We start from the raw sequence: 12730 nt of genomic DNA, 5'->3' as shown, positions 1-12730 counted from the left end.
TTCTGTGGGTTCATGGCTGAATCTCATTATTGTGGAGGTTTATTCGACTGAATACTAGTATTACGAAGCATTCTGTGTGGTTGGCTTACAAGGAATCTAAGAGCACCCCATACTCCATTTATGGTTAAAATTGTCGTAGAGTGTGAACCCTGCCAATCGAAACTCGAGAGAAGTTTAGTACAAGTATTCCATGTACTAGTACATGACAAAGAAGTACTACGTAGTACTAGTTGAAGTTTCGTGATTTGTCTCCGGAGTACCACTCTAACAAAATGTTATCGCTGTGGTGGCGTTCCCAACTGACTTGCTAAAATTGTTCTTATATCACGTAAATCGGGCAATAAAAGTACAACTTGAGGAGTTTTCTCGTTTCGGACAGTCTGACTGGAGTAGTGGCACCACAATCCTCTACGGGATTGAATCTTGGTTTGTCAGGTGGAGAAATCGGTAGGGCAGTGTAAAGTTTTAATCTATCGGAACGGAGGTAGAGTTTTTTCATCCTCGATTGTGCCTTTCGCTCGGCTTGCCTGTTGATTTACGAGACGTACACTACGCCGGGCAGAGCATATTTGACGGTACTGTACATACAGTGCGCGCCACTTAATTGCAGACACCCCTAATTTTCAGTAGAAAATCCCGCCAATCAAGTTGCTTAATTCAGCACAATACGACGAAAATCAGCTCCCATTGGCGGGTATTTTGGTGTGTTGGACGCTTCACGAGCAATTTTTGTTGCATCGCTTTGGCGGGAAAACGCATTCGTGAGTGCGACAGATAATTGTAGGTCACTTATTAATTTGGCCTTTGCTCGCAACTCGGCTCTCAACTGTCCACGCAAAGGTATCAACAACTATGTCTGCATCTTCGCCACACTTCCATGTCAATATAGGATGGGAAGTGCGCCACAATTAACAATTGAAGAGCAAGTGGCAGCGCGAACTTTTTGCAACCACAATCTATCCTATCGAGCAATTGCAAGCCACTTGGGTCGTTCCAAGGACACTATAGGGGCCTACCTAAAGGCCCCTGACACCTACGGCAAAAAATACAAGGGACGTTGAGCCACAAAAATCGTCAACAAGGAGTGCCGCAGACGTTTTTGTGCTGCAGCGGTATGTGGTACATCCGTCAGAAGCCTCCATGCATCATTGCAACTTGAAGGTTCAATTGAAATTTGTCAACGACGCTTGAAGACATAAGGATTTCTCAAGTTCAAGAAGCGGAAGAACACCTCTCGCCTCAATCTCGCGCACAAGGAAGCGCAGATGAAGTACGCGAAAGGTCACTCGGAAAATCCTCCAAGTTGGACTGAAATCATCTGGTCCGACGAGAAGAAATTCAACCTCGATGGACCGCTTTCAGTATTACTGGGAGGATCTTCGCAACGAACCTGCCTCATTCTTCACTCGCGCTAACAATGGAGGCGGCGTGATGGTGTGGGGTGCATTTTCCGGCGCTGGATTGGCCGACTTGGCCATCTTGTATGGAAAACAAAACTCAGAAAAGTACATCGACCCGTCAGCAACCACTTGTTCCCATTTGGCCATTAACATTATGGACCAAATTTTGTCTTTAAGCAAGACAATGCGTCGATCCACCGCTCCAAGGTTACCATGACGTTTTTCAAGACGAAGGCGTGTCGTTGTTCGATCACCCGGCACTCTCCCAGACCTCAATCCCATTGAGAATGTGTGGGGATACATGGTGCGCTAGGTTTACCCAAACGGAAAACAATATATGACCAAGGAAGACCACATTGTGGCCTTCAAGGAGGAGTGGGCAAAAATCCCTCAAGAGTAACTCAACAAGTTGATGAAGTCAATACCAAAGCGGTGCGTTGCCGTTATTGCTGCTAAGGGCAACAAATGCAACTATTAGCAGCCATATTACCTGTGTATTTTCACTGATAACTCAAATTTTCATTCTGGCTGCAATTATCTGTCACAAGCAAATAGGATAAATGTCGTGGAGTGATGCGAAGGAAAGGGTTTCATGGTTTGAATCCACAGATATATGATCTGTGTTCGAGTTCTACGGAGGTAAAGGCAACTCGAAGTGGTAGACATCTTGAAAATACAGACTCCATGAAAAATGAAGGGTGTCTGCAATCAAGTGGCGCGCACTGTACTATTGGAATGTGCTGTCAGCGGTTGCCCGGTTCAAGCGACATTCAATATTGGAATGTGCTGTCAGCGGTTGCCCGGTTCAAGCGACATTCAATAGCTACAGTTGGTCCATGCTCCATGGGGATGAATGCTCGTCGAACGACTGCCGTACGTTAGTCCATCTACCTCGTTTTGTTGCAATGTGAGTTGCTTTGCGGGGACAACTCTTGGCAAAGTAGATCAAGGCAAACAGATATAGCGGTGGATACATGAGTTCCATCCTCGATCTTGTACGCACAGTTTTCGTGACTGCATAGGCAAGTTAGTAGGGAGAAGACATCCAAGTCGACAGATGATGATAAATTTACCGGCGCAACCACCGCTTCATTCGCAGTGTACACGCTTCTCGTGGAATGTTTATACCCGCTCGAAAGGTCAATTTCGTCAACTTAACGTTGGAGAAAACGTCAAGATTGGTCAAGGACCAAGCCATGCGCAGAAGGAAGCCCATTCTGCGTTTGGCCACTACCTAGTCGGCGGCCCACCATTCGTCCAGGTGATCTCGACTAAGGGCCACCGACAGGGCAACTGCATCGAATAGATAGGTCATCTCATAAGCGATGGGGTGGAGTGTCAAGCGTACTTCCTTGGCGCTCGTCCAAGCATCTATAGCAAGGTCATAGGGTCGCCCTTGAACTCCAGAACGGTGGTCTGTAACCGCTGCTATCGGTTACCGCCATTCAAAAACTTTGAAACTCTATAAATTTCGACACCTGTCACACTTCATACCTTGTCCGCAACAGTGAAACGACGGTGTGTGCCACCCGGCGGCATGGCGATGCTGGCGCGATGGTTGATCATGCTGGGTCTGTGGAGCTTGGCTTCAGGATGCAGTGACTTTCTCTTGAACGCTTCGGCGACGAACGTGATATCGGCGAGGACCATGGACTTTAGCCTCGACTTGAACACTGTCGTGACAACAGTGCCGGTGGGAAGTCCCTTCCAAGAACAAAGCGGCCATTCATGGACGAACAAGTTCGGTTTCCTCTCTTTCAATGTTGCAACGCTTCCATTTTCGATGGATGGGTTGAACACCAAGGGTAATTAAACATTGACGGGCATCATCGTGATCATTCACGGGCTCATAGGTCTGTCAGCGTCTTGGCTTTATATGTCCGACACAGTGTACCCCACGACTAACCCATTGGACTCGACGAATCGTCCAATTGTGAGCAATCTGTGCAGCTACATCCTCGGTGCGTGAGAACATTTTGCCAGCATCTCTGCATGAACGTGCTCCACAGGTAACTTTGCCACTATCGAAGACGTCAAGCGTGGAATTCGTTTGATTCAACCCACGGGTATCGATCTGACGCAGATTGGCCTGACGCTGCATGCCGGCCTCGGACCTCTTCGAACCCTTCCTTTGCATGTGGCAATACATGACGCATCTGGGGCGTCAATGGCAATTGAATTCCTTGACGGCACGATGCACCTGATCGACAATCCACTCGGAGTATTGACGAATGATCCCCCGCTGTCCGTTCAACTTGATCGCTTAGCTGCAGCATCGCTGCACGAGGGGGTGCCCTCCGGGATGTCATCCACCGATCGTTTTGTTCGTCTGGCAAAGTACAATCACGTTTCGAGTCAAGACACTTACGACGTCCAGACAAGTTTCACCGCAGCTTCGTCAGTTGACCAAAGCGGAGTGACTCGCGCGTTGCATTTGCTCAATACTGTTGTGCAACCCATCATATCGCCTACGTTCGCCACGGAATGGATCGTGATCCGCGACCACCAAAATCTGCACGTATACTTCCAATCGACCGAGAACAGCGTGCTTCGGCGAATCGACCTCAACACAGTGGATTGGATGGACCCGACGCATCGGAAGACGTGGCCCGTCGCGTCGACTGCCTCCCCATGGTACATGGACGTGGAAAACGAATTTGCCGAAGTCATCGTCGGGTGACTTTACGGTGCGCCATGCGATTGGTTGAAATATTATCCAATCAACTTTGATTTTTTGAACGTTCCATATTGTGTAGTTCGAATTTTGCTGGCATTAGTGCCCAATGAAATTACGTTATTTGAAATTTTTGCCATAATTAACAATTCTTTTGGCCAATCCTGAAACGCCAAAAGGGGCGGCTCAAACAGGATCGAATTTGAACATTTCTGGACGGGAACGCTTGGAACGAACAAGATGAGTCTCGGCGCCAAGGTCTTTGTCGGGAACCTGTCGGACAAGGTCAAGGAGAGCGACATCCGCGACAAGTTTGACAAGTTCGGCAAGATTCTCGAGATTAGCATCAAGACTCCGTCGCGCCCGCCTGCTTTTGCCTTCGTCGTACGCCTTCCCTCCATTCCCCAGTCCAGGAACAACGGTTCCTTGCTCATCTCGAAACGGTAGCAATATGAAGACCTTCGCGATGCACAAGATGCCGTTCGGGAAATGAATGGAACCGAGATGGACGGCAACACGCTTCGTGTCGAAATTACCAAGCGTGGCCCCCGCGGTGAAGACCCCCGTGACCTCGAACGGGAAGACGAACGCCGCAGGTATGAATGTTCACGATTCATGAATTGATCAATCTGTACATTGACCGCTGCGTTCCAGGCGCCAACATGGCACGTCTTATCGCATTTCTGTGAGCGGCCTGTCTTCGGACACAAGCTGGCAAGACTTGAAAGATTTTTTGCGGGAAGCTGGTGACGTGGCGCATTCCGAAGTCGACCGTCGTGGTTATGGCACTGCGTCGTTCCAAACGGCGGAGCAAATGGAACGTGCAATTCGAAAACTTGACGATCAAGAGCTCAAGGGCCGCCGAGTCCGCATTCGAGAGGTACTGTGGGGTATCATTGCCAAGTTGATCCTCAACCTGACGTAGGACCGCAGTCGAGGCCGTTCTCGCTCTCGTTCGCGCTCGCGCTCGCGAAGCCCACCTCGCCGCCGTCGTCGTCGCTCCCCATCCCGATCCCGCAGCCCTCCTCGCCGCTCCCGTCGATCGGATTCGCGCAGTCCTCCTCGCCGCCGTCGCTCTCGCTCGTAAATAAGCCTAACATAAGAGATGCGACCTCTTTGTGTGACAACCCTAGCGCCGTGAACCGATGAAATCTTGCAACATGCACGCCACCTCCCTCAACTCGAACGAGACCATCTTTCAATGGTGTCCTTTTCCAAGCCATCACGGAATGTACCGATTCGATCGCGTGGACGGCACCTGTACTCGATGCGACGGCCCACCTTCTATGTCATCCGTGGAGAACTAGTCGCCTTGCACATAGTCCTATACACTTGCGCCATCATGCATGGCAGGCAATGTCGACTTTTCTCACTGTCGTTTAGGTGCCGTCTCCCCCATCTCTCAAGAACAGACATGGCAGGTAGCGCGAGCTCACAACGGTGTGTTCAAGTGCTTTATCGACAGTTCGAAGGTGCACTGAAGGATTTCGCACAATGTGAAAGGCACACGCCATGAACCAGCCAGGACACAGCGGTGGCGCGTGATCCTTGGTCCCTCAAGATCCTCTGATTCGCATCCTTCCAGCCAAGAAGTGGTTCTAAAGGGTCGCTTCCACAGCGGGACCTTGCTTCTGTCCAACAGACCTAAAGCAGTAGCTGCAAACCCACCAGCGTCGCTGCCAAGCTTGGGGTTGCAATGAAGAGGACGTTGCCCGTCAACACGATCAGGACGGCCTATCACAGATGCAGCAATACGTTTGCCAGGCGTTTGTGGAACTTGTTTTTCTTGAGATGTTGGTACATCAGCATCTCCCCGTGCTTCGTCGGCATCTCCGTGCCGCCCTCAGCCATGTCACCCATTCAGCTACGCGTCGAAACTCGATTGCCAGTAGCAACGCCGCCGATCGAACGAGATTTTCCGTCGCGGCAGCAATCACCATCATTCCTCATCCACGCGTAGGGCATGTGCCTTCCCCTACAGCAAGTCCAGGTGGAGCACAGCCAACACACGTTAACCGCTGCACATACCAGCCGTTGCCGCACGCGCCACCGTCGGCTGCACTTGCGTTGGACGGCGAATCCGTCGACCTCTCTCAGCTGCCGTCGCGCTCTCGATGAAGTTCGCAACACTCGGAATGATGGCATCTTGAATTTCCAAAAAATTTTCCAATTGGTACACAAGATAAATTCAACTTATGTAGTAGTCTAACGGTCACTAAAAAATTTTTATTACGAATGGGTTAACTATTCGGCGGCAACATCCCGTCATGCGCACGATTGCGCCGCCTTCGGGCAACAGAGTGAAGAGTTAACATGCCGTGCGCGTTCTTCGACGACATGCATGACTTGCATCCGTGATACGCGCCATCGCACATGACTGGCGCTCGGCTCACCACCTCCGTATCCGATCTACTACTGCATTGGGCTCAGTGTAACGATTTCGCAAGACTCCCCATGGTCACAGTACAATGCAATCTTTTCAGGAACCAAAAATCCCCTTCAGAATCGGGCGACTTCTTTTGGCAAGCAGTTGTTCGAGAAGATGCATGCCGCCGTGTTTGTGGCATAGCGACAGGTCTGTGGAGCAGCGCTCCCTTCTTGTGGAGGGCATGAACCGGTGTTCGTTTGCGTTTGTCGCGGTGTTGACAGACCAGGCCCGCCAAAGCAGGAGCATCGCACACACATTGCCACGTACTTCTTTTGGACAACGCTTGGTACTACACTGCTCCGTTTGCTCTGCCAACAACATCCACCATGGCATTCGTTGGTGCTCCACAAGGCCAACTCGTGGACCCACGAACCGAATTAGCTCGAGCGGACTCGAAACCCTACCACCTATTACTGAAGGACTATCTCAAACCAACGCGTTCACTTGAGCAAGCTCGTCTTGTCGTTCTTCCGCGGGGATACGAGCAGTGTCTCGTCCTCTTCCTCGTCCGACATCGAGTACGGAATCGCGATAGCTTCCTGTCGGACTGGCATTTCCTCGGCGCTGCTCCGCCTGGTTCGTGTGTCTGCCGAGTGCGAGCTGTTGCTGCTGCTGTTGCTTCCTATGCTGGCTTTTCGCATGGAATATGTCGCCATCTTGGGCGACAACTTGCGCTTTGCCACTGTGGACGGCGACACAATTACACCGTCGGTGTCAACGCCGTCTTCTGTCTGTTCGTCATTGTGTTCGTTCTCACTGACATCAATGCCGTCGTCGAGTTGGTCGCCGGGATGGTCCGGTTTCGGCGCGGCGGCATCCGCGTTGACCTGGTTCGTTTTCAGATGCGGCGAGCCGTCGTCCGTCGTGGGGGTCGGAGCATCCAAGATCGAGCTCGTTGGTTGCTCGGCCTTCTCCAAGTCTTCGTCATCGGCGCGCTGGAGCATGTAGTCCTGGTATGACGAGCTGAAATTGTGGAACGCATCTGCAACAATGTCCTTGACATTCAACACTTCCTTCATGTTTCGCACGACCTCGCCGCTGTGGGGCGTCGCCTCGCCGCACTCGATCGCGCTGCGCTGGGACATGCCGTCCTCCTTGTCCACGTCGTGGGAGGCCAGTCGGTGCGACAGTTGAAACTGCCGCGCGCCGAACGAGATCAAGTACAGAATGGCCACCGGGACCATCTCGACGCACAAGATAAAGTCGTTCCATGCGAACGCTTGCTCGACTGTGATGTCTGGGCAGCTCGCGATCATCAGCGACTGCCAGAATGTCATGAAGATGACCGACTTGACGGCAAAGAACTTGAGCACGGGCGAAAACGGCGCCAAGATGTGCTTTGTGGCCAAGTAAAACACGAGAAGCCCGTACAGCGCAATCGAGTAGCTCCCATTGTACACGACCCAGAGGAACCACTGGTACCCTGTCGAGTTGTACTCGTCGATGGCCAGCATGAACAGCGACAGCAGTGCAATGGTTGGCTTGATAAACACAAACTGAATCGTCGCCTTCTTGCACGCGCGGAGGAGGCGACCATCCCGAGCCATGGGCGGGAAGCAGAAATTACACGGAAAGGGGTGGTCCAGTTCCTTCTCGCCGACCATCTTGGACACGCAGTTGGATTCACCGCCGGCAAACGACAGCACGAGCTCGAGAAAGCTGTACACGACAAACGCCTCGTATATGTCGCGAAGAATGTTGAAGTAGATAGCTTGGTGCACGAGCCAGAACGACAGGAACGACCCGATGGCGTAGAACGGTACGATGATCAGAATCCGAAGGATGTATCGCTGTAGATTTGGTCGCGTGTACGCACGAAGATGCAGGTACATGTTGCACAACGTCAGCCCCGACGCGACGAGCGCTGCCAAGAACGACACGAACAGGCACCACCCGCGCTCGGTTTCCACCAAGTTCAGTGGTAGTCCAAACACCGTGCCATTTCCTGTGCTATTGCCGCCCAAGATGGATGTTTCATTCACCAGGCCTACGTCCGACATGGCACGTCCCAGCACGAGGCAATTTGAACCTATCGAGTCCAGTGATGATGCCGTCGATGTTATCGCGTCGTTTGACCGTCTTACCTTGTGTATGATGCGGTCAGGTGGTAGATATGCTTGCGGAAGGGCAGTTTGCGCCGACGGGAGAGTGAGGTCCAGCTGGCGAGTCCCCCGTCGCCGTTCTTCCTCAGAGGGCCGTTGGATCGAAGATGGAGTCCAAACTCGATTGTTCTCATTTTCCCGGTTGCCCGAATATATCTTGGCTTTTGTATACGTATTTATAGACACTATCCGGATAACGGTTTCGGATAAGGCTACACCTGGCCTTCTACTGGACGCGCCACCGTAACAATCATACGACGTGCTAAGTTGACGCCACGGCCGACCGCAGCACACGCCGTGGTTGAGCAGGTTCATGGTGCGTCGTTGGCGTGAGCTCCTGGCCTCGACTGGGTAGCGTGGCCACTCTCTTTGCTGCGAAGCCTCGTTCAGATGGTCGGCGAAGGACCGGATGGTGACTTCAGCCTCGACAAATACCCAGCATTACCACGTGAGTGAAAATTACAGCATTACACAGGATGTTGCTTGGGCACCGTGCGCACAAGTAGTGTCTCATCGAGTTACGAGAGGTCCACCGACGTCAGCTCGATACACAAATACGAGACGGTCCAGCGGAAGTGGAGGTGCTGGAACTGACATTGTCGTCGGCAGATAACTTTACTATGCCGTCGTCGTGGCTTCCAGGTCGTGTAGTCTTCGCGCCGTCGGCAGCCCCTGGAGAGTGAGGTCCGCGTGGGATGTTGAAACATCGGATTGCGACTTGGAGTCAAAAATGTGCTGTCTGTATGCCAGGGATAAATCGCGTCGCTTTTGATTGGCTGAAAGAATTTTCACGAAATTCTTTGTGCGTATTTGATTGGCTGTTATCCAATTGGATACCAGCCAATCAAATACGCACATCAAGTTGGACCGGCGACAACTTCTGTTGGAAACTCCACCGAGTACACTGCCTGCAATTCGCGCACCATCAAGGGACGTCGGCTAGTGGGAATGCTTACACGTATTCCAGTCGTCTCTTTGACAAAGCACAAGCTGGTTCGCCAGCAACGCCGTGCGCGAGTGGGTGCTCCTGGCCGAGCCACAACATTACAACACGCTAGAGTACTTCCTTGAGGTCAGGCAAGGCCCACCACATCGGCCTTTCCTTGAGCCTAGGCTGGGTCCCAGCACACTCCAATACGAATTCCCGTGTAAGGGTATCGTCGTCCTGGTCAAGCATGGCAACCAACTCCCATGCATCGTCGCCAATGTGTGACCCACATCTTTTGTTGGTTTAACCCGATTTTCCATCAATCAAATCACATCTTATTGTGGAATCTTTGTAGTAATTCCCTCTCTGTCCAACAACTTCAACAACGCTGCGATATTTCACCAGACTTTTTCCTCAAAATTCCTACAATTAATAGTATAAAATAAGGAATTCTCCTCAATTCTTTGCGATAGTGGATTGGCCACGGGAGCAGTCGGCTTTCCCACGTTGCATTTTCAGGGGACGTTTCCCCAACCTCCGGTGGCACCCCTTCAACATCCCCATGAAGGCAAGCGACTACAGCATCACAACACGTCAGGCACGATGATGGCACGTTCGACTTCGGACGTAAAGCGGCGAGTGCCTCAGTCCCGAATTTGCCGCGCTCAGCACGCATGTGCATCGTCGCCAAGCCCGCGGTCGTCGTTGTCGACCCGGTCTCGACGGGGTTGCACGTGGCCCGCGATGTCCTCCGCCGTGGCTTTCAACTGATCATTCTCCACAGCTCGGACGCCGACAAGCCGGCATGCATTGCCAACATGCCAGCTGACGTTGCTGCGCACGCCGTCGCCGAGCTATATCACCGAGGTTCACACCTTGTACAGACCTTGCCGTGTGCGTGATACCCCGTCTTGACTAGATATGGAGAGTACCTTGAGTGCCCTGAAGCGCCACGTGGTTGCTGGGGTCCTCGCTGGCTGTGAAACGGGTGTGACGGTGGCAGATCATTTGTCGGACCGACTGGGGCTGGCCACGAATGGTGCGTCTGGCGCCGCCGCCCGACGGAACAAGTACGTGATGGGCGAGTGCATTCGCAAAGCAAATCTTCGCGCCGTCAAGCAATGCGCAGCCACATGCTGGAACGCGATTGTCGACTTTATTGAGCATGACCTCAAACCGTCTCCATTCCAGGTACGCCATTCTCCCCAAGTCCGTCGACTGATGCACCGGTCGACAGGTGATTGTGAAACCCGTCGAAAGCGCCGGCGGCGACGACGTCTTTCTGTGCCGCTCGATGGCGCAGGTTCACGATGCATTTCATCACATTCAAGGGCACGTGAACCAGCTCGGGATGACCAACACAGCGACTCTGATCCAAGAGTACTTGGTCGGGACCGAGTTTGTCGTGGACACAGTCAGTCGCCACGGTGTCCACAAGGTCGTGGCCATGTGGGAGTATGAAAAGGGGCCCGCGAACGACGCGCCGTTCGTGTACTTTGCCGTTCGACTCGTGGAAGCGACGTCCCCCAAGCACATGGCGATCATGGCGTACATTCTTAAGGTTCTCGATGCGCTGCACATTCGCCACGGCCCGGCGCATGCCGAAGTCATGTGGTTGCCCCATGAAGACGCCCCGTGCCTCGTCGAAGTCGGCGCGCGGTGTCACGGAAATGGCGGGTACTTTCTCCCGACCGTCGATCGGTGCCTCGGGTACAACCAAGTGCGAGCGACAGTCGACAGCTACTTTGACCCGATCGCGTTTGGGTCGGTCCCTCCATTCCCTGGCAAGCTTCTCGCCCACGGCTGCGAAGTGCCGTTGGTATCGTACGACGAAGGCGTGATAACAGCTTGCCCAGGCATCGAAGCTGTCACGACCCTGCCGTCGTACCATTGCTCGTACTGGAGCGTCGGCGTCGGCTCCACCTTGGTGCGCACCGTTGACGTCTTTACTAAACCCGGCAGCGTGTGGCTCCTTCATACGTCCAAGGACGTGGTCGAAGCAGACGTGCAGCGTCTTCGCAAGCTCGAACGCAGTCAAAGTCTGTGGACCATCCAACACACGCCGACGAGCCACCATGGCGTGCCTCCCCCGCCGTATTAGAAAGCAAACGCTCTATGCGCTCTAATTCACGTGCGTATGCGATCATCTTGGGAAGGACTAGAGCGGCGCCGCAACACACAGCCGATTTCCGCCTCGAAACCACGAGAGAGGTAGCACCACTGGCGGAACCAGGTCCACACTGTCTTTCCGGCAAGCTGAGGAATGGTCATGTCGGTCTTGAACGGGCAGCATGTCTCCCGACGCCTCCTGCCAAAATCTTTTCAAGTGTTCGACAGAAAGATGGATCAACGTGTGCGAACGATTGCGATGTGTTTGTAGCAACTTCGTGCTTTCAATCACAGGGCAAGGCCCTCTTCACATCGTGGGAACTTCCTGACTACACGACGCCATGGGCATCGAGAGCCACGACGCCTTGTACCATATCGTCCTTGTCGTCTTCGTTGCGCACAACGGCTTCCTTCGCACGAGCGCGCCAGTCCGTTCGGTAAATGATGACAAGGTAGACGCCAACGCCAAGCGTGAGGCCGATGGTGAGTCCCATCCAAGTGCCTTGCAGGCCCCACTTGAACTGAAAAGCAAACAAGCCCACAAGGGGCAGCCCCACGGCATAAAACGCAGCCGCATTCACAATCGCGCCTGCAAGCACGCACAGGTCAACCATATCGTGCGAGTGGTTGGGTGGGGTGTACCGATTGTGAGCTGGCCCATGCCTCGCAAGATGCTTTGGCACGTCGAATTCATGGCATCCATGGCGATAAAGATGGCAAAAATGCCCACGACTCGCTCGAATGCGGTCGCGATGGCATGTTGAGTTCTACACCGACAATGTCGTCAAACATGACAGTCCCATGCATGCATGCCTACTCTGGCGAGTCTGCGTCGCTGAGGAAAAGGCCAGGAACGTATTTGTGGCTCCCCGCAAAGGCGCTAGCCACGACCACCGCGATCGCGCCGGTGGTTGCCAGGGATGCCTGTGCGACAAGCAGCGCATGGGCTGGTGCGTTCGCACCGAGTGCATTGCCGACACGAATGCAGCACGCAGTACCGACGCCGATGGAAATCGAGTACACAAGCACATTGACCGTCAACAGCACCTGAATCGACTTCGTCAGCGCCTTCCTGCCTGGTATTGTTGT

General features: G+C 53.0%; 6 protein-coding genes across 7 annotated transcripts; 4 read left to right on the top strand and 2 right to left on the bottom strand.

Moving 5' to 3' along the window:
* Positions 1–2894: 2894 nt before the first annotated feature.
* On the top strand, positions 2895–4148 carry H310_09933. 2 transcript variants are annotated; one of them, XM_008876151.1, is made up of 3 exons: positions 2895–3205; positions 3254–3361; positions 3410–4148. In XM_008876151.1, the coding sequence occupies exons 1-3, from the start codon at positions 2938–2940 to the stop codon at positions 4078–4080; spliced, it is 1047 nt and encodes a 348-aa protein (XP_008874373.1). In that variant the 5' UTR covers positions 2895–2937; the 3' UTR covers positions 4081–4148. The 2 variants fall into 2 exon arrangements, with proteins under 2 accessions (XP_008874373.1, XP_008874374.1); XM_008876152.1 differs by having other exon boundaries at positions 2895–3361.
* A 136-nt stretch (positions 4149–4284) lies between these two features.
* Positions 4285–5201, top strand: H310_09932 (hypothetical protein). Its single transcript, XM_008876150.1, has 4 exons — positions 4285–4458; positions 4522–4670; positions 4729–4954; positions 5000–5201. Exons 1-4 carry the CDS (start codon positions 4315–4317, stop codon positions 5159–5161), a joined length of 681 nt encoding a protein of 226 aa, XP_008874372.1. The 5' UTR covers positions 4285–4314; the 3' UTR covers positions 5162–5201.
* Positions 5202–5817: 616 nt separating this feature from the next.
* On the top strand, positions 5818–6192 carry H310_09931 (hypothetical protein; the record flags this gene model as incomplete). Its single annotated transcript, XM_008876149.1, has 1 exon — positions 5818–6192. The coding sequence occupies one exon, from the start codon at positions 5818–5820 to the stop codon at positions 6190–6192; it is 375 nt and encodes a 124-aa protein (XP_008874371.1).
* Positions 6193–6728: 536 nt separating this feature from the next.
* H310_09930 (hypothetical protein) lies at positions 6729–8717 on the bottom strand. The gene is made up of 2 exons (XM_008876148.1): positions 8587–8717; positions 6729–8531 (listed from the first exon to the last, which is right to left on the bottom strand). Exon 2 carries the CDS (start codon positions 8500–8502, stop codon positions 6943–6945), a length of 1560 nt encoding a protein of 519 aa, XP_008874370.1. The 5' UTR covers positions 8503–8531; positions 8587–8717; the 3' UTR covers positions 6729–6942.
* A 1334-nt stretch (positions 8718–10051) lies between these two features.
* Positions 10052–11633, top strand: H310_09929 (hypothetical protein; the record flags this gene model as incomplete). The annotated part of the gene is made up of 3 exons (XM_008876147.1): positions 10052–10399; positions 10452–10723; positions 10770–11633. Exons 1-3 carry the CDS (start codon positions 10207–10209, stop codon positions 11631–11633), a joined length of 1329 nt encoding a protein of 442 aa, XP_008874369.1. The 5' UTR covers positions 10052–10206.
* A 337-nt stretch (positions 11634–11970) lies between these two features.
* Positions 11971–12672, bottom strand: H310_09928 (hypothetical protein; the record flags this gene model as incomplete). The annotated part of the gene is made up of 4 exons (XM_008876146.1): positions 11971–12230; positions 12284–12408; positions 12459–12565; positions 12640–12672. The coding sequence occupies 4 exons, from the start codon at positions 12670–12672 to the stop codon at positions 11971–11973; spliced, it is 525 nt and encodes a 174-aa protein (XP_008874368.1).
* Between the last annotated feature and the right edge of the window lie 58 nt (positions 12673–12730).

Source organism: Aphanomyces invadans, assembly GCF_000520115.1.
Source record: "Aphanomyces invadans strain NJM9701 unplaced genomic scaffold supercont1.23, whole genome shotgun sequence".
NCBI classification, from domain to species: domain Eukaryota; phylum Oomycota; class Saprolegniomycetes; order Saprolegniales; family Verrucalvaceae; genus Aphanomyces; species Aphanomyces invadans.
The sequence above is the reverse complement of the archived record's forward strand: the minus strand, read 5'-3'. Positions and strand labels throughout refer to the sequence as shown.

Bases quoted from the DNA above. Each gene is read 5' to 3' on its own strand.
- H310_09932 (XM_008876150.1), top strand. From the start codon at position 4,315: ATGAGTCTCGGCGCCAAGGTCTTTGTCGGGAACCTGTCGGACAAGGTC. The intron at 4,671-4,728 runs GTATGAATGTTC...GCTGCGTTCCAG, and splicing joins CGGGAAGACGAACGCCGCAG to GCGCCAACATGGCACGTCTT. The intron at 4,955-4,999 runs GTACTGTGGGGT...AACCTGACGTAG, and splicing joins GCCGAGTCCGCATTCGAGAG to GACCGCAGTCGAGGCCGTTC.
- H310_09933 (XM_008876151.1), top strand. From the start codon at position 2,938: ATGGCGATGCTGGCGCGATGGTTGATCATGCTGGGTCTGTGGAGCTTG. The intron at 3,206-3,253 runs GTAATTAAACAT...ACGGGCTCATAG, and splicing joins GGATGGGTTGAACACCAAGG to GTCTGTCAGCGTCTTGGCTT. The intron at 3,362-3,409 runs GTGCGTGAGAAC...CGTGCTCCACAG, and splicing joins TCTGTGCAGCTACATCCTCG to GTAACTTTGCCACTATCGAA.
- H310_09930 (XM_008876148.1), bottom strand. From the start codon at position 8,502: ATGTCGGACGTAGGCCTGGTGAATGAAACATCCATCTTGGGCGGCAAT.